General features: G+C 32.9%; 2 protein-coding genes across 3 annotated transcripts; one reads left to right on the top strand and one right to left on the bottom strand.

The window, feature by feature from the left end:
- Positions 1 to 5,703: 5,703 nt before the first annotated feature.
- LOC104092654 (cytokinin riboside 5'-monophosphate phosphoribohydrolase LOG3) lies at positions 5,704 to 10,416 on the top strand. Its single transcript, XM_009598309.4, has 7 exons — positions 5,704 to 6,029; positions 6,701 to 6,798; positions 6,963 to 6,993; positions 7,873 to 7,972; positions 9,535 to 9,605; positions 9,714 to 9,857; positions 10,066 to 10,416. The coding sequence occupies exons 1-7, from the start codon at positions 5,901 to 5,903 to the stop codon at positions 10,156 to 10,158; spliced, it is 666 nt and encodes a 221-aa protein (XP_009596604.1). The 5' UTR covers positions 5,704 to 5,900; the 3' UTR covers positions 10,159 to 10,416.
- A 4,701-nt stretch (positions 10,417 to 15,117) lies between these two features.
- LOC104092653 (BTB/POZ domain-containing protein At5g03250-like) lies at positions 15,118 to 19,059 on the bottom strand. Of its 2 annotated transcripts, none has more exons than XM_009598306.4 (4): positions 18,912 to 19,059; positions 17,894 to 17,963; positions 16,137 to 17,345; positions 15,118 to 15,845 (listed from the first exon to the last, which is right to left on the bottom strand). In XM_009598306.4, the coding sequence occupies exons 1-4, from the start codon at positions 18,968 to 18,970 to the stop codon at positions 15,387 to 15,389; spliced, it is 1,797 nt and encodes a 598-aa protein (XP_009596601.2). In that variant the 5' UTR covers positions 18,971 to 19,059; the 3' UTR covers positions 15,118 to 15,386. The 2 variants fall into 2 exon arrangements, with proteins under 2 accessions (XP_009596601.2, XP_033511113.2); XM_033655222.2 differs by lacking the exon at positions 18,912 to 19,059 and adding an exon at positions 18,565 to 18,897.
- Positions 19,060 to 22,964: the final 3,905 nt, after the last annotated feature.

Genomic DNA, 22,964 nt, shown 5'->3' with positions numbered 1-22,964 from the left:
CTTTCCTTTGGATCTTTGAAAGGGAGCTAATGATGTAAATATTTTGGGGAATTTTTTAATCTGAATATCGTACGCCACAAAATTGCAAATTGTGACAGTGCCAATTTATATAAAATTACCCCATCAATTAAGGTCATTTTCTACTCCACCAATTGCCAGTTGGTATTATTACAATTTTTGTCTTCTTATCCGTGTTGCTATCGTCTTGCCATCCCTTTCTCCCCAAGAACCTTCAAACTGAAAAAAAAAACTTATCCAAATTTGATATTTATATTAAATAAATAAAAATATAACATGTGTCTTTCATATATACTTTTCTCACTTACAATAACAACAAACTCATTTTAATCTCGTAAGTGAAGTTTGAGGAGGATAGTAAATATGCAGCTCTATCCATACCTGGATTGTGCGGGTAAAAAAATTATTTCTAATAAACCTTTGGCTCAAAGCAAGCATGCATAATCACAATAGTATAAATAAAGAAATGCAGTAGTCTAAAAGTTAGGGAAGCAGAAATAACAACAAAATAGTAGAAAAACAAAAAGACAAACAAAATCAGGTAGCACTAGAATGTTAAGAATATGAAACTACTAGAATATCGCTATTACTACTGGAATAAAAGGAAGGACGTTCAACTGCCTACTAACCTTCTACCTTAATTCTCATCTTTTATACTCTCCTATCGAGGGTCATGTACTCGAACCTTTCTCACTTAATCATAATTAATTGATATGTATATTAGTTTAATTTATCGCTTAGTTATAATAAATTAGTATGATTTGATACAAACATAGAGTACAAATAAGTTTTTTTGGAAAGCAAACCTACCGTTCACTATAGGCTGTATCCCATCTGTCTTTGAAGGCTCCAATATATGTATTCTGCAGCAATTACAATACAAACGCAGCCTACCATAATACACACACTTGAGTGTAAAACAACACACAAAAACATGCTAATTATATACCCCGCGTGCAAGCATGCACTCATATTTTATGTGTGTATATCCACAAAAAAACTCTCCACTAAATATAGCAGTAATTATAATTTGATAATCTCTATACTTTTGCGGTTTCAAAAGAGTGGGCTGTAGCCTGTAAGTAGTCAGACAGAGAATACAGAGATGAGAAAGAAAAACAAAACCACATATATAGGCTAACCTAGGGATTGACGATGTTTTTTAAGACACTATCTTTGTTTAACAGGCATGGTCTAAGTTACTCTCTGTTACTGCAATCCTGGCACCAACAGAACTAACTAAAATTTGTTTTTTTTTCATTAGTATGCTATATATAAAGCCCATAACAAATTAAGAAATTAAAACATGTTCCCTAGGATTAAATAATTCAGCTATTGCTTGGGGGGGGGGGGGGGGGTGAATCCTCATTCCTCTATCGTAATAGTTAAATAGTAGTATAGTATAATCTGAAAATTTGACGGTCTAAATAAGCATGTGTAAGGATAACTATAACAAGTTTGGAAGTCACATAAGTAGTGGCAAATGTAGTGCGGGTTCTATGGGTCAATTGAACTCATTTCTTTTCGCTCAAACAATGTACACATAAGTGATTTTTTTTTAATACTCTTTTTGAAGCAATAATTTCAAATTCTGATTCGTCTCTAGGGTCAACGGAACTCATTTCTTCTTATTCGAACAATGTATATGTATATGAAAAAAGCTTAATATATGTACCATAATAACACTCATTCCCAACCAATAACTCTAGATTCTCTATTCGTCTATAGGGATGATCAAGTGAACTCATTTCTTTTCCCTGGAATAATGTATACATACGTCAAAAAAAAGTGTAATATATACACTCATTTTGAATTAGTGGTGGCAAAATAGATTAAAAAAAATAGTTATTCATTCATATTATCATTAAAAATGAGTTGGATAATGAACTTTTTAAAAATGGGTCAAATATCAATATTATTGACTTAGAAAATTGATAACTTATGGGTTTACTTTTATATTTGTAAAAACTCAAATTGAGGGTTCTTCAAATTTGGTAAACTAGGAATTCTCCCCAAAGTAATCATATTCAAGAAGCCATAGATAATATGAATATCCATATTATCCGTCAGTTAATTCATTTTCTATCCGTATAAAATGTGGGTCAGGTCGAATAATTTATACGTTTTTGCATTATACATTTTCGACCCGCCCTGTAGCCATGCCTATTCTGAACCAATGACTCTAGATTCTCGATTCGTTGAAGGCAATGAAGTAAGTTAGGGAATGGGTTGGGGACAAGATGGTAAGCCAAATGACATGGGAGAAGGGAATGGAGTTATGAAATAAGAATGAAATGTTTCCTATGAATAGAGCAATTGTGTCAGGTGAATGAGGGTACAAGCCTGATATACCCAATACCCACCTGTTTTGTTTATTCAATTATTTTAATTAATTTGCACAGTGCTCCATAAGTACTCCATCTGAACTTCTGAAGTTTTCCCATGTATTTGCCCATAAAATGTAGTGTTGTTAATTTATTTATTGTAATTACTCGTAAATTGTAGTAAGCATGCTACTACTAGTTTATTACTACTATTGTTTTTAGTAGAGAAAACAAAAGGAGAAAACATTTGTTTTGCAATGTCCATTTATAACCTTTTTGCAGTTGTAAAGGTACTAATCTTTTCAATGTTTGCAGGGAGAAAAGGCAAAGAAAACCAGATTAAGAAAAGTTTACATATAGTACTGTTTTTTCCAGAAAGGTAGAATATTCTATCTGTTTTGCTAGCTTATGGCGTTCCTGTTGTTTATTTTATAAGTGATTTTCTGCTTCAGCATCCTTTTTTACACCCTCGTGGACCGGCGTTCTTGAACCCACGCATAGCGGAAACATAATGCACCAGACTAGCCTTTTTTTTAAATTCTTCTTTATTGACAAGTTCTTTAATTCCCTTTTTTTTCTTCTTGCGGAGTGGGATATGTTCATTAATAACGAGTAATTAAGAGGAAGATAAAAGATGAAAGGGCTCATGTAAAATTGAAACTTTACGCTCAAATAATGCGACGAGTTGCAATCGCTAAACTATAACTCTAAAAAAATGGGCAGTCTGGTGCACAAGACATCTCGTATTCACGCAGAATCGGGGTAAGAATCGTATCTTAAGGGGTGTAATGTAGGCAACCTACCCTAATGCAAGAATTAATGGCTATTTACACGGCTCGAACGCTTAAATAATGCAAGACGAGTTGCAATCGCTAAACTGTTACTCTAATCCTTATAATTCCTTATGATGTATTACTTGAGTATTCTCTAAGATATAGACAATGTTTGACTTCATATGGAATATTCTTAGGGTCTTTTTAACTCTTTTCGAAATGAAGTTGGAGACTGGAAATCCAAAATAAAGAAAAAAGGAGGGAAATTGGGACCTTGGAATGATTATGTTACTAGATCTTTTTGACTTTCAATTTAGGTTCTTTTTGTTTCTATTTTTGAAGATGGAATCTCCAAGAATATAGGAAAATGAGTGGAAAAAGAGAAAATTAAATTAATAAAAGGATATTATCTCTAAAGAAATCAAAAGACCACAATTTGATCCTACAATATCACGAGTTCAAATCCTATTGTTAAATAATAACTGGAGTAAAATAATAATAGAAAAGTGGCAATAATATATATGTAAAATCTAAAACATATTCTATATAATTGTTAAATTAGTGTAAACAGCGAGTGATTACATTTTTTCTATTCTCTCCCTCCCCCAAATGTTCAGTAGAAGGGAAATCATCAGATTTTTGGAAAAAATAATCCCATCGATTTTCCCTACTTTTCCACTTTCTTCTTCTTTTTACTGCCTTTGCTAAGAAAATTACCCAAAACTTATTTGTAAAAACATCCTCCGAATGTGTCATATAATAGTAAAAAGAAACTTCAAATAAGCACCTTCTTAAACCAATAACAACAACGTACCTAGTATATTCTCATAATGTGGGGTCTGTGGAGAATAATGCAGAGACGGACTTATGTATATATTAGAGGGGTCACCATACACCGTTAACCTAGAAAAAAGTTCTTAATATATATGTGTATATATATTGAAAATAATTATATATTTTATTTGGAACCTTTACGATCAAAAGACCAACAAGGCACTGGTTGAGCAGTTCGTTCATGTGCTATGCCACTTTCAAATCATGTGTTCGTCTTTGGAATAATGTATACGCATATCTTATCTCAAGGTAAAAGGATTGTTTCTAAACTCATCCTTGGACACTATAAAAATATAAAAAAAAACTTTTGAAAAAAGTTGGTGTAGATTGAACGTCATGGGTGAGGAAAGAAGGGTATGGACCCTTTGGCCCTAACTAAAAGGGAAGTAAGAAAACACCAAGTACCAAACAGTTGCTTTCTTACCAATAATTCTAGAAATTACTACTACTTGGTATATTAGTTTCATTTCTTTTTCTATATATTGACTCTGCCTTGACATGTTAGGTTGTTTCGTCTTGCTGTTCCTTTTGGTTCAAATTTAACTTTTTCATTTTTAAAATTGTTAAATAGAGTAACATGCAAATGTTACCTTTTCTAGCTAGTTAATTGTGATTGTTTTTCTACTACAAAAAGTTTATACCCAAGGAAAACTTGACATTTCACTTATACTCTAATAATAAAGGGCAGTTCGATACAATAAACTCCTGTTGTTCACTAGTCCGAGAAAAAATTGGACTACATTGAATCTATGATATACAGTTTTACCTTATATTTTTTCTTAAAAATTATTTTCACGACTTGAAACTGTTCACACGACACCAAGTCTTACCGTGGCGCAAAACTCCCTTCGAAACTATAGTAATATTTATATCCATTCCTAGTTCGCTTATATTTGAATACAATAATAACAACATACCCAGTGTATACTCACACATGGGGTATGCGGAAATTAATATGTACACGGACCTCAATCCTACTTTGTGGAGATAAAGAGGTTATTTTTGGTAGACCCCTGGCTCAATAAAAGCTTCGCTTACATCTGAATATTATTAGAAATTAAACTTTAGTCATGATAGATATACCTAATAAAAAGGATGAAATAATGAAATATGTAAAGGCCTAAATCATTGATGATAATATACAATTTAAAAATAGATTGATATACCTATCATATATAGTCGCAGTTCCCATAAAATTGGGAGAAAAAAGTACCTTAATTTTTCTACTTTTTGAAGAGCTTATTTTATAATTAGATGACCAACTAATTAATGAAAACACAAAACTTAAAAAAAATAAGGAGGTCCACACCTGCTAGAGAGAGCACCCCGATTAATATACCTCACTAGCAGCCTTCTCAGTCAGAGCACATCCCGTGTATAATTTGCGAGCTATTGCACAGTGAGTAGGTTATTCAATGCGCACCAGAAGGATAACGACCATAAGTTTTCCTATGAATTTTCCAAAAAAAAAATATCTATTATAGTCCCATTTTCCATAAAATTTGGAGGAATCTTACCTTAACACATTTTTTTTTCTTTCTGAAGAGCTTATTTTATAATTAGAAGACCAACTAATTAATGAAAAAAAAAACTTAAAAGAAATAAGGTGGTCCACACGTGCTAGAGAGAGCACAAACAATAAGCGTGCTAAGTGTTAGTCACGTGCCATAGCCCCATATGTAAATGGTAGTGAAGCAATTGGACACTATTGAGTGGTCAAGCTAAAAGGGTCTATAGGTATTATTCTTTTTTGGCACACACGTATATGTGAAGAAAAAAAAATGCCTATAGTCTGTGTTTTTCTGCCTCTATAAATATATATTGAGAGTTCATTTGCAAAAGGGTGTAACACAGCTAAAAGTTTGTTTCTTTGAATTTGGCTTAGGCAAAAACAAAAAGGGGGTCTTTTTGTAGGAAACAGAGTTAATAGAAAGGATAAAACTTTAAAGAAATGGAGAGGGAGATGATCAGTGATGTGATGGTAGTATCAAAATTCAAGAGGATTTGTGTGTTTTGTGGGAGTAGTCAAGGCAAGAAGAGTAGTTATCAAGATGCTGCCATTGAGCTTGGCAATGAATTGGTACAGTTATTAATGTCTTCTTGGACTGAGAATGTGTTGTTTTCTGACTTTTTCCTCATTTGGGTGTTTTTGCAAAGCTAATGTAAAATGGTAAAATGGGGTCTTTTTTAAAGTTAATGCAAGTTTTAAAGGAATGTATATACATGTTGATTGGAATTTTAGGTTGATTCTCTGTTTTTGGGTAAAACTTTTTCATGCAAATGTGATGTTTCTTTGAGGGTGAAAAGCTTGCATGCAATGTTTCTATATCCCTGTCAAACAACAACCCTCTATTCTCTCGCTCTGTGTGTGTGTGTGTTTTGTGGTCATGTTTCTGTGTGTGTGTATGTGTTTCTGGTCATTTAGGTGTGTTACCCATACTATCCATGTCTAGGTTCTCTTTTCTTGAAGTTACTTTCCTTTTTCAAATAAACAATGTTCTCTGCTTACTTTCCTTTGTATTCTCTCATTGTGGAATATCTTCAATTTATGCCTCATCATCTTCTTCGTATATGCAAACTAGATTTGGTTTTGGGGTATGGTGTTATCCATTTTCATCTTTACAAAATGTGAATGTGCTTAAAGTTTTTAAGACTGATTAGATGTTGTAGACCCAAAATCCACCTTTTTTTCTTTTATGTTGTTTTGGTTAATAAGTACTTGGACTGATCTGAGTTTGCTTCTTATTGAAGGTCTCAAGAAACATCGATTTGGTCTATGGTGGAGGCAGCATAGGCCTAATGGGTTTGGTTTCACAAGCAGTTCATGATGGTGGTAGGCATGTTATTGGGTGAGAATGAGATAAAGTATTTATTTAACTAATTAGTAGTAGTATTTTTTAAACATGAGCAATTGAGTAAAACTTCTTAATTATTACTACTATTATGTTTAGTGTTCTTGATTTCTTCTCCAATTAAACCACTAATTTTTTGTCATGTTATTGTCTACCTGCAGAGTTATTCCCAAGACACTCATGCCTAGAGAGGTTTGTCTGCTGTAATCTTGAAAAGTCTTAGGCCTTTCTTGATTATTATATTATTAAAGAAAAACTCAATAGTATATTCCATGGTTTATGAGTTGAGACTTTGAGTTATTTAGCAGTTAGGAGTACTTTACTCTTTAAAATATTAACAATGGTTTCTGTCTGTTTTGATGTACAAAAGAAATAATAGTCATAAATATTTCATTGTCTGTGCTTTCCTTTTCCTTGTAATTTTGAAGAACACTGCTTCTTTCTTGGTCCTTATTAGCCTTATCCATATCCCATAGTACTTTGGCAGCTGGCTTTTCACTAGTTTTATGCATTCTTAGGTTGCTAATGTTTTCTCTGATTTTTCCTTTTTCTGAGTAGTATGCTTTATTCACTCTGTTTCCTGCTTTTAGAGCTCTTGTAGTTTTCTTTCTTGGCTGTTTGTGGCATTGGAAGGGAAACTTAACGTAATTGGTAAAGTTTTTATCATGTGATCAAGAGGTCACATGTTCGAACCGTAGAAATAGCATCTTGCAGAAATATAGGGTAAGAATGTATACAATAGACCCTTGTGGTTCGGATCTTTCCCGCGCATATCTGGTGTTTAGGGCACCGGGCTGTTTGTGGTACCGATACATGTACATGTATATATGTTTATTTAGTAGTGTATATGTTGGTGATAACTTTCATCTTCAAAATCAAGATTTTTGGGATTTAACTTCACCATTTTCTGAAAAACTCATCATTGCTTTCACTGCATTAATGCACTACACTACAACCAGAAACTTGTTTTACTCTGACCCTTTAACCCCCACCACACACCCTTTTTTTCCTTCATTTCTCCCAAGAAGCACATATTTCAAAAAAATCAATATTTTATTATCCTTTCAACAGTTAACTGGTGAAACAGTAGGAGAAGTGAAGGCAGTTGCAGATATGCATCAAAGGAAAGCAGAAATGGCTAGGCATTCTGATGCTTTTATTGCCTTACCAGGTTGGTATAAGAACTGCAACTCCAATTTTCACTCTTGCCAATAAAAAAAAAGGATATCAGGTGCTTTTAGTTTTGCTAATTTGGGCATAGATTCACCATCTCTCTTCTCTGTTTTATTCTTTTCAGAGTTCAGATTGTCATATTCTAAGCTTAGTATTCCTTTACATTTCCTCAATAACTTTTAAGAGAAGTAACATCTACTGTGTGCATTAATGATACTCTCTGTTGCCGTTTATGTGAACCTTTTCGTTTTTCGAGAGTTAATTTGACTAATCTTTGAAGTTAAATTAGATTTTGATTAATTCAACATTTTAAAGTTAAAATTTAGATGGTAACCTATACGAGAAGTACTATAAGTTGTAATTCTTCTCGTGTCAATATGACAAAAAAATATATTTCAAAATGTTGATCAAAATATCCACAGTTTGGATCTCGAAAAGCGAAAAGTACTAAATGAGTAGCATTTAGAGATTGTTTCAAGATTTCATATGGACTTGATATACTTTCCTCTTGTATAAAAGTACCAAAACAAGTTAATTGCTCTTGGTTTGGGGAATTGTCTCTTCTTGGCAAATGAGGGATGTTCTATCCAAAAAGGCAGAGGACAAGCTTAATAAATAAAATCCTAGTTAAGTAGTAGACCTAGTTGACACCTATTACAGAAAAATGTGAAATCTTGAAAATAATCAGTTTGGTTCTTTGAAGTCTCACAAACCCCAAGACTCATGATTAGAAACCTACAGTTCAAACCCTAGTGTGTTGACCTATCAACATCTTGCACTGAAAATTAAGAGCTGTTTCACTGCTTAAAAGATAACTGGGTTCTGTGATTTTATTCTTTTCCTTAAATGTGCATATAGCCTCTGAGTTTTCCTCCTGCAAAAATCTTCCCTTAGAAAAATAAAAAAGAGAAAACTGTCACACTTTCACAAAATTGTAAATGACAACTAGCTGATGTACCTAAGAAGGCATCATGCTCACTCTATTCAAGGAATTCTATTTCTCCAAAAAATTCAAGTGGACATACACTTATTGTGGCTGCATTTCACAAAGCTTCAAAACCAAATAAAAAATATTTTTTTTCAGAGACATTATAGCCTAAGATCTTAGCAGAGGAGCATGCATCCTATTTGCTGAAGGATGAGGTCAATAAATGCCAAAATTCAGACAACAAAGTCAGTTTGAGAAAGTTGTAGGAAGTCATAATTTACTGCAGTATGAGACAGAAAAGAGCATTGTTGTATACAAAGCACAATAAGTCAATTCTTTTGCCATGGAGTAATAAATGCACATGTGAGCTAAAATTATAGCTCTAACCCTTTTATCTATAACCTTTATTCATTACTTGTATCATTCTTCTGCAGTTTTTCCGAAAGGCTTCTTACTTAATATTTCACAATCTAAAGCACAGTTAGTTTGACTAATGAATAAAACCGGGGGTGAAGCTATGTATAGGGTAAAATATTACTTGTTATTGATTAAAAAACAGATTTTGAATACCGTTGCATATCCCATTGGCACTTATGAAATTTTAGGATAATGAAATACTCCATTGCATCCAGGTGGTTATGGCACACTTGAGGAGCTACTTGAAGTGATTACATGGGCACAACTTGGCATCCACGATAAGCCGGTATATATTGATGCATGCAATTTCTTTTATCATTTCTGTTATTTTGTACCTATGCAATCTAGCACGACAAATTCAGAATTAAAAGCCATATGCAATGTAATTTTGCAGGTAGGATTGCTGAATGTGGATGGATATTACAATTCATTATTGTCATTTATTGACAAAGCTGTGGAGGAAGGGTTCATTAGTCCCAATGCTCGCGAGATCATTGTATCTGCACCAACAGCGAAGGAGCTGGTCAAGAAACTGGAGGTAATATCTTATGCATGTCGTTACGCGAATAACCTTAAAAATGGACTTGTTATGTTTCTCTAAGCTTCATTAACAGCCAAGAAACATTGATCTCTTCTGGTTAAAATGGAGAAATATGTTGGTATGATGTCGTTCGTATTATATAATACTAGCATTGGTCGATATGACAGTCCGTACTTAATAAACTGCATATATCTTGCAATTGCAGGAATATGTTCCTTGCCACGAACAAGTTGCTTCCAAATTGAGCTGGGAGATGGAGCAGCTTGGCTATCCGCAAGCAGAAGAAATGGCGCGGTGAAAAAAGAATGGAATTGCAGCATAGAAGTGTGCATTAGGAATTGAAAATATCAAACTGGAAGAAGCTAACTTGAATGAAATTCTTAATTTTTGTTGTGTGGGGGATACTTTTTTTTGTAAATCAATCTAGAAATGACAGACCGCAGCATATGTCCTATTCTCCCTTCACATGGAAATGTCCTTATTTTACTGTAAGCTGTAACTACTAAGATGCATATGGACTTCCCTTTTAATGTCAACTTACCAAGCTTTTCTTTTTGCTCCTCTGTTTCTTTTTCTTTATGTAAATTTTCTTCAGTTTATCATAAGGATTGTTTTCCAACTTGATTTTAAAGAACACCAACAACCTGAAAATTGATCCTCCAATTGTTGAAAAAGGGTCCATTATTTACCCTGATTGAATCTTAGATAATTACTCGAGGGCAGTCCGGTGTGTGAAGTATCCAATTTTCACGCAGGGTTTGGAGAAGGGCCGCACCCTAAAGGTGTGTGATGTAGACAACCTACCCTAATGCAAGAATCATTCCATCACGGCTCGAATCTAATTTCACCACGTCTCGAACCCGTGACTTGTAAATTACATACAGACAACTTTACCGTTGCTCCAAGACTATTCTCAAGTACTTGAGGCAAACATAAAATATTGTAAACAGGTTTGTCCTTGCATTCTTGGTGGCATAACATCATGTTGATCAATTGGTAACATGTCATCTCTGTACTTTCTTCTTTGACTATGTGAATTTACTTATTCCTTTCACCACATTCATATTCAAGGTCAACAATAGAAATAGCAACTTGTTAATAATAACTAGATTGTTACTATCAAATAAAGGCATTTTTATGTCCTTTTCTCTTTTCTTCATCTAGTATCTATACTGCATTGACAATGAGACACAATTGCCAATGATGCTCCTCTAGCTGAGGACCAACTAATAGTACTAAATACAAGATAATTAAACTGTCTATAAAATAAAGTAAGAAAGCTTTTGATTAAGTATAAGTGGAGAATAGGGACCATGTCCTCTAACAGAAGCACATGTTTCAACTGATATCCGATTGATGTTTGCTGTTAAGGTTTCAACTATGAGACAACCATAACAAAGCTATGATCCACCACCAATGACAGGTAACAGAAAGGAGGCCGGCCGGAGCTGATAAGAGGGAGAAGGAAGGGCCCTCTGCTTCTTATTCCGGGTAACAATAAGTTGTGGTCGGTCCCCTCGCCAACGAATGAGATATTGACACGTGTCACCCATAAGCTAATTCAGAATTTAAAGCACGTACTGTCAGAATACACAATTTTCATTTTTTTGTTATGTATAATCAGAGACGGACCCATGATTTGAAGCTGGAAGGAGCACATGAGCGGACTACTCAACCAGTGACCCCTCTACTCTACCAAGTTATAAAAGTGGATTTAAACCCACAGAACTCGCTCTAGATCCGCCTTTAGTGTCCCAATGAGTGAAAGCTATGGCTAACTAGTTGCAAAGCAAGGAGAGGAGCATGTGGTCTATTTGATTATTCTAGACAAAATGATAGCCTAATGTTGGTCCCCAGTTTCACTTGGTCATATACGAGTGAACCACTACTAGGGAATGCTTAACTGGCTTTAGTTGGAGAATATGTAGAAGGTGCCAAAAGGCAGTTGAAGAGTCAATTTCAATGGGTTTCTTGCTTGGGCTTTAATTATGAAAATCCATAAGGAATGTACTCTGAAATGATGTTGAAACATAGGAAACGTTGAAAAATATTAAAAAGTGTGGAAATGACACTGTATAGCCACGCTCAAAATAATAGCCGAAAAGATATATATTTTTGTATATATATATATATATATATATATGTTATATACAAAAATTATATAAATTTTATATACTTTTTCGACTAGCAAATGTAAATACGCGGCTTAAAAGTGAAAAAAACCCAAAAAAGTACCCACTTCACTTGACCAAACTTTCCAATATTAATGGAGAGTGTTATTTCTTGGCCTTTTTGGTGCCATAAATTTTCATAATAAAAATTGTATAAAGTTGCGTGAACATAGATTTAATTACATGCAATCACTCCACAAAATATATAGTAATAAAATTTCACAACCCCAAATATAAATTCATACAAGTCAGAGTTGTAATAATAGACTGATATCGCTTATGCAAAATCTTGCGTAAACTGTTGGGAAATGAGAGGATTTTTTATTTCTTCCTTTATTTAAGTGAGTCTGTGACACGTGTCCCTATTAATTTGAACCATTGAATTTGTCTCAAAAACCTCAACATTATTAAGCATAATAACTCTGCATTGTATGGTACTCAACAGTTGACAAACGTGCCCTCTAACCACAAGTGGATGTTACTTTCATTTATAAGGCTAAAGTATACAAATTCGCCAACTTGTTAAAATAGAGCAAGACATCATATATACATTAACAACTGAAATAGACAGCCTAATTGGTGCTAAGTACATTATTAGCGTAAACAGCAGAAAAAATTGGTACTTTCATCTTTTTGTAGGCAAACATAAAATTATTCAGAGCAACACAATCATTTGTAATTATACTTTGGATAAGTTGGTGAGTTTGAACAGCTATTTTTGGTGCAGCACAACTTTATTTCAAAGGCAGATGGAACCTATTCGCAATGAATTCAAGCGCAGTCTCATCCCGCATTCACACAGGATCCGGAAAATGATCGCATCTCAAAGGATGTGTTCAGTGGCTGATTCCACAGCTCGAACTAGTGACTTATATTATTAATTTTGACGCAAAATACACAGGTATTTACGTGAAAAATTATTAAAATTTCAACAAATAATTAAATTTTGAATTTATTCTTTCAAAAATATAATAAATTTAGCGCTTAAAACCTTAATAGTTGAACGCGTCAAAATTAAATCTTGAATTCATTTTTGCAAAAGGGATAGTAGAAAGCCAAAGATGAGACGTTTGAGTAGGTGATTGTTTTGTTAGTGGGAAGAAAAATGTCAGCTCATAGATTATTTAAAAAATTAAAGAAAAAAAAGAGAGGATAATATTTGCCTGCCATAGCAATGATAATAATTCCTCAAGGGAGAACAGTTTTATAGCTGGCATATTACTTCTGTTCCCCATTTAGCTTTGTACATTTTTTTATTTTTTTTTTTATGATTTTGAAATAATCAAAATGCCTATAATGTTTTGTTGAAATCTTTTGGGATTTATTCATTTAAAATGATTTGAAAGGAAATAAATTTGAAGCAGTATGCTTCTAGTACCTACAAAATGTATGCTCCAAATTTTAAAAAAAGTTGCATCTCTCATAATATTGGAGGCTAAATTTATTACTCCCATTCATAAAAAAGAAAAGAAGAGAAAAAAAGTAATCCTATTTGTGATGGTTAAATTTGTTGATTTTGGGTCTCATATCAGATAATTCATTCATTCTTTAAAAAAAAAATCTTTGTAACTGGGGTCACTGTACATAGTTTTAAGTGATTGAAATTTGACGTCTTTACCTCTTCTTTATTTTTAGAGAGGAATGGAGAAATAGTGAGCCTGGTTGAAGTAATGTGGCGAGGATCCTAGAGCCCAATTCAACAAGGCCTAAAAATGAGACCACTAAGAAATTGGGCCCCTTCGATAGATACAAGGTTGACATCCAAAAAACAATTGGCTCGTCTTAGGGGAATATCCTCGTAATTGGGTAAAAATAGTACGGGCTAGCCAATTTTCGGACTGATAATTAAAAAATAGCTAGCGTTTGCAAAGTCATTGAAAAATAGCCACTATTTTGCTGCAACACAGATCGGTCCAGCATAATATACTGGAGATTGATGCACTTGTGTATGAACTTCCTACATATTATGCTGGAACTCCAACGCGCGAAAAGTTCCAGCATAATATACTGGAGATTGGTACACTTGTGTATGAACTTCCAGCATATTATGCTGGATCGATATATTATACTGGAACTCCAGTATATTATGCTGGAATATTTTTTGAATTTTGAACAGTTTTTTCATTCAGATTTATCTTTACATGAAAAGTGACTAAATTTCGATTACTTTTGAAACTGTGACTATTTTTCAATTACCACTTGTAAATCTGGCTATTTTTGAATTTTTTCGCTAATTGGTGGCATTTAATAAATGGACCCTGTGTCCTTTCCTTTGTGTAGGCTTCAACTAAGATCTAGCGACATGGTAGAGTTCAGTATCAAATGCAATATAGTAATATAATATTTATAGCTAAAAGTTTTACTATTTTGTCATACTGTTCTGCACTAAATTGCATTTTCGAAAAATACTTGTTGGACAACACAGATAAATTGTGACTATTAGATAGATTTTGATAAATAATTTAACAGATAGGTCGATTGCATATTACACTAAGTCATGTTAGTCTGATAGAGATTGATGAAAAATTGAACAAATACAAAATCATTGCCAACTAGGTAAAGTTGTGATATGTTTAACAAATAGATGAAATGCAGATAATACAAAGTCACGCTAATCTGGTAGAGTTTGGTGCACAATTAAACAAGCACAAAATCATATCAATACGGTAGAGTTTGATAAACAATTTAAAATAAAGGTAGAGTAAATATGGTATAAACACGGTAAAAAATCCCTGAAGAGCAATAATGTGTCATGGAATTTCAAACATTACCATGGAGTTTCATGTCAATGGGCCAAAAAGTGACCAGTGGACACTATTTCTACTTAAATAGTATCTTATAAATCCATTGAGTTACCATTCAACTTATGGATTACCTGTTACCATCTCATAGAGTAATAGTAACTCACAACAGCTAATTCCTGGAAAATGTAAATACAGGTGTTTTCCAATAGCAACAACATCAGTCAATCCTTAGATCTAGAAAAGGTTAGGCTCTTCACCTCACTTAAGATTAAAGAAGATAGAGACAACCAGGCTTGGGCAGTGAAGACTCATTTCAAGCTATTGTACTTGGATCATTCAACATTTCTGATGTGCAATTTTATTAATATATAGCAATGTGTTTCATATGTTAAACTGTATAATTTCTGCAAACAAATTCTGATATTCAAGAAAACATAAGAAACCTTAACTTCCCTCCCCCCTCAGCCTCACCCCACCAGAAACTGTACAATCTAAATGTTGGCAAATGTCGAAACGACCTGTTTCCTGTGTTAAGTGTAAACACGACTCTAAAACTAATTCAAACCCTTTTGAATTGCCAAAATAGTAACAAAACAACTCCACTACACTTACTAGTGAATTTTTGGAAAAGTGGGACATGTTGCAGCTTCACTTGGCTTTCCTGATTTCGAGTTACACTGAGATTTTCTTCTGCAAAATATATTCCACCTTCTCTTTGTTTTTACCAGCTTCTGAAACTCTTCCTTCATGTTGTTACACTCCTTTTCAAGCTCCGAAACACGTCCCCTCATGTCCTCAATGCTTGATCCCCTTCCCTGTCTAGTGTTGTCACCATGTTGTCCCATCCCTCCACTTAGATTTTGTGAGTTGTCAAGATTATCAGACACAAAAAACCATCCTGAAATGGATGTACGTAGTCGAAGCTGTTCAAAGAATAAGACTTGAACGATAACCCTTAGAGGTAGTCTCTCGTTTTGAGCAGCGTGTGTGCTCGCCTCTAACGAAAGCTTCTGGCAATTCATTAGTCTGCAAATTTGCTCTCTTTCAATATCTGTAAGCCAAGGATGTGCCTAAAATTGAAAATGTTGTAGGTCACTACTTAACTCACATACTAATTTTGTTAAATTTCTCGCTTATGTTTAGATCATTAACTACAGCCACACTATCTATAACATCATCGCTATAAACAATCATTCTCTATAAAAACCAAGTTCCCTTCGGAACCAATTTCCATGCTATGTTAAAATATATATTCTGTATAACATCACTTCGCTATAACAATCAAAAAAATCTGGAAGAAACGAGATTGTTATAGAGAGGTTTGACTGTATCATCATAAACTAAAAGAATTACTTTGTTACCTTCAAATATATATCGATTGCACGATAGATACCATCAGCATGTGGCCTAGCATAATCTGGGATTGCAGCAGCAAGAGACTGAAATTTCGGAAACTTGAAATTAACATCAGGCGCCACCTCAGAAAGGTATGAATCCACCAAATTGGCCACCCTTGTTATTGAAGCCAAAGACTGATTACCTTCCACCAATTGATTTTCTTCCATTATACATGGAGATGCAGCAGCAGAAGCCTGGTCTAATAATAAGAAATGGTCCAGAATACGCTGAAAACAGTCGATATCATATAAAGTCTCGACCGAGTAACCAATATTTGGTATTAGCAAATCATCAAGTGTAGCTTGATCTAATTGCAACCCGACTCTTCCCTCCAAATTTTCTCTGCACGACGGACTAACTTGCAACATCATAGCAGTACGGAGCAACCTCAGAAGAAACCTAGTCTCTGTTACTCCTTTCTGTTTTGGTAATAACTCCACGATCTCTTCAAGAAGCGCCCTCTGATCTGCCTCTGATGGCGTGGATGCTGATTTAGCATGACTAGCGTCCTTGAAACTCGCTTGCCTATTCATTAAAGGAATGTATTTCTTTGCATAAAACACGAGGGCGCCTGATATATTTTCAGGCCTCATTCCTCCAGCTTCAACAGCCTGAATTAAACGTTTGTAGAGAGGTAAGCTGAGGAACGACACATCTTCGTACCACCAATCATCAGTCATTGGCTGTGACTTCGTTCCAGTACTTATACCATTCCATACATCAGAACCTGCAGTATTATCATTACTATTCTCCATTACAGGCCAATTAAGTAACTTTGAATCGCCATAAGCTTTCATCGCCAACGAGTTTATGCATCTCGACACAATATGAAGCTCTTCAGCATGTGGTAAAACTTCTTCACAGGTTTCTAAAGCTTTTATTGTGTCTGTCCAATTCCCAAAAACATCGTTAAGAAAAGCCTCCGTTTGTGCAACTAGATTTCCTTCACCGTATTCGTTGGTCATTTGCAAATACTCAGATGCACATCTAAGACTCACTACATTTAGAGGTGTGAGTTCAAATCTAACACCATAACAAAATTTGGCTACTAACTCAAATGCTTTAGCTCCACCAGGTATATCAGTAAGCTGCAGAACGCATACCAATCCATCCTCTTTGGTCGATTCACTCATAAGCTTTTCTAGAAGTCCACTTCTTGAGAGCAAAGGGAACTGCAGCACAATTAAGTGAGTTGTTTTAGATTTTGGTTTTCAACAACAACAACAATGACATAACCTATATATTCCTACAATTTGGGGGTTGGGGAAGGTAATTTGTGCGCAGAATTTACCCCTACTTTGTGGAGGTAGAGAGGTTGTTTCCGATATACCCTCGGCTCAAGAAAAGTGATTCACAACAGGTTTGAAAAAGAAAAACAGCAATGAAGAAGCCAAGTTGAAAATAATGAAGGCAAGAACAGTAACAACAACAAAATAACAATGCAATAAGAAAACCGACACAAGGGAAACTCAGGTAGTAATAGAGATCGAAGGCTAAGATTAAACACAGAATACAAACCATAGATTTTGATTGTGAATATCATCTTGAGTTAACCATAGATTACAAAAGGGAAGAATTGAGACAAGTATATGTCGATTTCCGGAATGGCGTTAAGTGCATTAGCAAAGAAGATACTACGAGAAATGCTAACAACAATAACAACTACGCCTCAGTCCCAAAAAAATTGAACTTAAAGAGAATAAGCAATCAAAGAGTGTACCTTGTGTAGATAAAAGGACATTTCTCCAATTTCAATTGTAATATCACTTGGAAGTCCTGATTTACAACGCCTGAACAGAGTTTATGCATAAGCTTCATAAATTCACTGTTGATGTTAGATAAATCAACTGAAAAAAGGCGTTCGACAAATTATTGGATACTAATTAGATATCCATATGATCAACATTAGGTTACATAATCAAAACCAAAATGCCCCTAAATTTTCATTCTTTTCATTCTTTATCTAGAATATATGAAAGTAAAATCAAACATCTAATGGTATATCTTGGACCACTAATCAGCTAATACAAAAGTAAGCTAGAATTTTATATTACACAGATTAACACACTAATACACTTGGGAGTACTGGATCGATTATTTAAACTCTACTAAAAATAACAAAAAATAAGAATATTATGTACAGAAAAAAGAAACATGAATATAACACTGGAAATGTTCACATAAAAAGAGTGAACCACAATCAACATATGCATATAAGCTCATTTTTAACACAAGAATACTTCTCTCATAAATTACTTGTTAAAACTTAAAAGGTAATGTTAAGAAAACACAGAAGAACCTGCCATTTTATCTAACTTGTCTGAAAAAACAAGATTTCAAATAATAAGGATGGATAGAGTAACATGATAGATATAAGCAACAACAACATACCCAGTATAATTCCACATAATAGAGTCTGTATGCAGACCTTACCCCTGCAGTATGGAGGTAAAGAGACTGTTTCCAATAGACCCTCAGCTCAAGTAATGTATAAGCACAACGGTAATGAAAAAGAAAAACAATAGTGTAGAAGCCATGAAAAATAAGTAGTAACAAGAGCAAGACAATAAGATGACCGAAACGAAAGAAACAATATATAGTAATTGAATCCTAAGAATAGAAAAATATGAGAATACATACTAATATTACTGGTATAAAAAAGAGGAACGTAACAAGTAGTAGTCTAAACATGTTAGATATAACCAAGAATGCAAAAAACTCCCCATAATAAATATTACCAAGTCTGGCCTTCACAACAGAAGGCTTCGGATTTAGAACCAAGATTCAAAAGTGCCATTTTGGTTGCATGAAACTAAGACAAATACAGTAAAAACTATACTTAGAAATAAGAAGGAAATAGGAATTTGGTGTAGTAGTTGTAAGTAGAAGTAAAGTTTGTGAGTGAATAAGTCCCGAGTCTTAAGTGATAAAAGAGAGAAAATCGGTTACTGAGTTGCTGAAACTGTCCTCACTTTCCTCTTACTTCTCACTAGCTAGGTGTGGATTTAGTCTACGTGCTATACTTTAGGTGCCAAAATCAATTCATTTTTTAATAATTTTTTTAATCTACTTAAGTTTAAACAAATTGGATTATGATTCGTTTGTTGACTTGAATCAATAGTTGAGCCCAAAATAAAAACATCAAATCATGGGGACAAAATAAGTTAAAAAAAATTATGGAGTATAGTCGCTTCCAAAAATAATTAATAGCCAGTAAAATATATATTTTTTGTATATTAATATATAATATACATATTTTTATATATTTAACTAACGGATATAATTATTTTTGAATGACCAGCCTAATAAGTTAAGCCGCGTAACTCAATCAATCAAAACACAATCTAAAGTTTAACAATATGTATAAAATTTAATTTAGAGATTGAGAATTTCGTAAGTTTTTAAGAACTTAAACTAATTATATACGCGAGATGGATTGCGATCGACTCTTTATTTGACATATCTTAATTAATTCATTTTGATCGAAACAAACTTTGGACAAGCTGAATCATGATACTTATCTGTTTTGACAAACCTAAATTTTATTCAACTCGCACATTTGCAACCTTTACTTTACACTCTTATAGAAGCAAAAAATACAATATTTATTGAATTGTAGTTTCCTCCTCCCCACCCCTTCCCTTTGGGAGAAAAAATTAACCCCTTTATTAGTCGTGCAAATAAACTGCATTACTACTAGCATTTAACTCCCTTCAAAGACAATTGTCAATTTAGTGCTACAAGCCTACAAATGATTGTAACTGACCTAATCTCTCTTTTTTTTTTCATCAAATGTAGATATTATATTAACGCAACGAATAAATAATTTGAGCGAAGGTACCCATAGCATCCTTTATAATCCAACTTGGAAAATAGTTTCCCCAAGATACTTCCTTTAACAAAGTAATAGAAAACTTAGCTTAAGTTAGGTGCTAGTTTGTTTAGACTTCTAGGAATATAAACAAAGTCGACATGATCAAGCAAAGTCTATACCTTCCAAATGTCTTTACAAATCACTTCTGTCTCCCATGAGGTATTGATATTTTTTTCCGGATCATATCAATAATACTCTTTGCATCCGATAAAATCTTCACCTTCTTCCAACCATTTGTAACTGGCCTAATCGGCCCATTTATAAAAGGATCATCAAGTTTTAGTGGGCGTTTAGACATAAGAATTGTAAAATTCCAAAAAAAAAAGTGAAAATTTTTTTTAAGTGAAAATAGTATTTGAAAATTAGAGTTGTGTTTGGACATGAATATAATTTTGGGTTGTATTTGAAGTTTTGTGAGTAATCTGAGTGAAAAACAGCTTTTTGGAATTTTTTAAAATTTCGAAAAATTTCAAAATGCATCTTCAACTGAAAATTGAAAATTTTATGAACAAACGCTGATTTCGGAAAAAAGTGAAAAAATTTTGAAAAAAAAAATTTCTTATTTCCAAACGGGCTCTTAATAAAGTGAAAACCAAAGGTGTCAAAATACTTGATTTTGGATTTTGATCAATATGTAAAACTAAGATTACATATATTTGTAGTTACTTTCATCCTTGTGCTTATAGATATATTTATTTTGACTCGTTGTATCAAATTATAATCTTCCCAACATTAGGTAATACTGCCTAATTGGAGTTTAAGTTGTTTTGACAAGGGTTCCTTTTACACGATTTATCTAGTAAGATAAATATTCAAACTTGTCATATTTTGGTAATTAAGAAAAAAAATTGCCACATCTAAAGCAAAATGGACCAAAAGCTAATAGGTTGAAGTAGTGGTGTACAAACCGAACCGGAAAATTACACCAAACCGAAAAGTCAAATCAAACCGATTAAAAAACCCGACTAGGTTTGGTTTGATTTGGTTTGGTATTGAGTAAAAAAAATCCGAACCAAACCGACATATAAATATATATATATATATATATATATATATATATATATATATATATATATATATATATATATATATATATATATATATATATATATATATATATATATATATATAAGATTTTATACAGAATTTTTTTTAAAAATGTCTTGAAATATTTGGGATTCTCTTACGTGATATAATATTTAATAGAATATGAAGTACTCCATATTTATTAACCTTAAATAATGGGTTATATGATCACTTTCTTATCAAGTGTTACTGAAATACGTCAATCTCTTTGTTCTTCCATATTCATATGTCAAGATCTATTAATTTTTTATATCTTTTTCGAATTTGAAGTGATTAATATTATTTAGGTATCATATTGATTTTTATGTTTAATTACTAAATTCGATTAACCCTAAAAGTATACATCAACAAAAAAAAATTTATTGCCAGAAGACTAAAAAGATAATTATCATGTGTTACTAAGTAAATTCTCCCATAATAATATTTTAATTGATAATATATTTGTCAATTTTTTAAATTTTAACTAAACATATATTTACTTATCAAAAATTTAACAAAGTAAGATTGAAATAATATTTAAGTAACAAAAATCCAAAAGACCCGACAAAACCGAACCAATTCAAACCAATATAATTGGTTTGGTTTGGTTTTGATAAAAACTGAACTAACCCGGTCCATGTACACCCCTAGGTTGAAGTATGTCCGTCCACAGTTTTAAGGGAAGTGTCATTTGGGCTTCCAAACAATTGAACCAGCCCCCAGCTGCTTATAATGGAAAAATGACATTGTATAACCGCTGTAAAAATAATAACCGAAAATGTGTAAAATTTATATTTTTTTGTATATATATACATTTTGTATATTATATACAAAATTTATACACTTTTTCGGCTACCATATGTAAATAGTTTCAAGTACGGGCTAAAAGTGATAATACTTCGCTTATAATTGGTACGAGGCCTATTTTTTCATGTATGGACAACATATAAAATTAGTCGGTCGGTCGAAACTAATTACATTCTCTAGCAAACAAATATATAAAATATGTATATTATATGTATATAATACGTATATATACAAAACAATATATATTTTATAGACTATTATTTTTGAAAGCGGCTAAAAATATACATTTCTGTCAAATCAACCATCTATCTTTGGTTTCCAATTCCATGATCAGGAATAAGTAGTTCTATATACTTTTTTTTTAAGAATAAGCAAGTTGAAATATGCATAAAAACCAGTGTGCTTACACCCTCAAATTTCACTCAAATTAATAATTATAATGTTTTTTCTTGATATATAGTATAATACTCAAGCAAATATTTAAGTTATATACAATGCCTATATAAAATATATTTACATGATAGTAATTACAAGTAAAATCTTATGATAAGTTTTAATCAATAACCTGATTAAAATAATAAATAATATGCTATCACATATTTAGATTGTTAGTGTAAATAACTTAAATCCCATAAGTATTTTTAAAAATGATTTGTCTTCAAGGAATGTGGACTTGATCTCCAATGTTCGGCCCTAAAACTTGAGCTCAATAATGGACCTATTCCACTATCAAAATTGGATCAAATCTTCAACTGCTGATATAGTTTTTTATACTTGTTGTTTTTCTCTTTATTTTCCATATCAAATTTTCTAACTTAAAAACCTGCATTGATTTATTTTTTTAGCTTTTCATCCGGTGTTCTGTATTAGTATTGAGGTTCGACTAAATCCAAATTTGTGTCATGTTGGGGAGTAAAGCGCTTCCTAACGAAGGCGATACTATATTCATGGTCCAAGACCGAGACCTCTGGTTAAGAATAAAATATATCACTCCACCATAACCTTCGTTGGTCAATCATGGTAGTTGAAGAAGGCAGGGCAATGA

The sequence above is a fragment of the Nicotiana tomentosiformis genome, chromosome 7 (assembly GCF_000390325.3).
Source record: "Nicotiana tomentosiformis chromosome 7, ASM39032v3, whole genome shotgun sequence".
In the NCBI taxonomy this organism is placed as follows: Eukaryota; Viridiplantae; Streptophyta; class Magnoliopsida; order Solanales; family Solanaceae; genus Nicotiana; species Nicotiana tomentosiformis.
Note: the sequence above shows the minus strand (reverse complement) of the source record. Positions and strands in the feature narration are given on the sequence as shown.

Excerpts from the sequence above, each read along its gene's own strand:
- LOC104092653 (XM_009598306.4), bottom strand. The coding sequence starts at position 18,970 with ATGGCACTTTTGAATCTTGGTTCTAAATCCGAAGCCTTCTGTTGTGAA. Across the intron at positions 17,964-18,911 it reads TGTTGTGAAGGCCAGACTTG|GCGTTGTAAATCAGGACTTC; the intron begins GTAATATTTATT and ends AACTCTGTTCAG. Across the intron at positions 15,846-16,136 it reads CAATCGATATATATTTGAAG|GCACATCCTTGGCTTACAGA; the intron begins GTAACAAAGTAA and ends TTTCAATTTTAG.
- LOC104092654 (XM_009598309.4), top strand. The coding sequence starts at position 5,901 with ATGGAGAGGGAGATGATCAGTGATGTGATGGTAGTATCAAAATTCAAG. Across the intron at positions 7,973-9,534 it reads TGCTTTTATTGCCTTACCAG|GTGGTTATGGCACACTTGAG; the intron begins GTTGGTATAAGA and ends CATTGCATCCAG. Across the intron at positions 9,858-10,065 it reads AGCTGGTCAAGAAACTGGAG|GAATATGTTCCTTGCCACGA; the intron begins GTAATATCTTAT and ends TTGCAATTGCAG.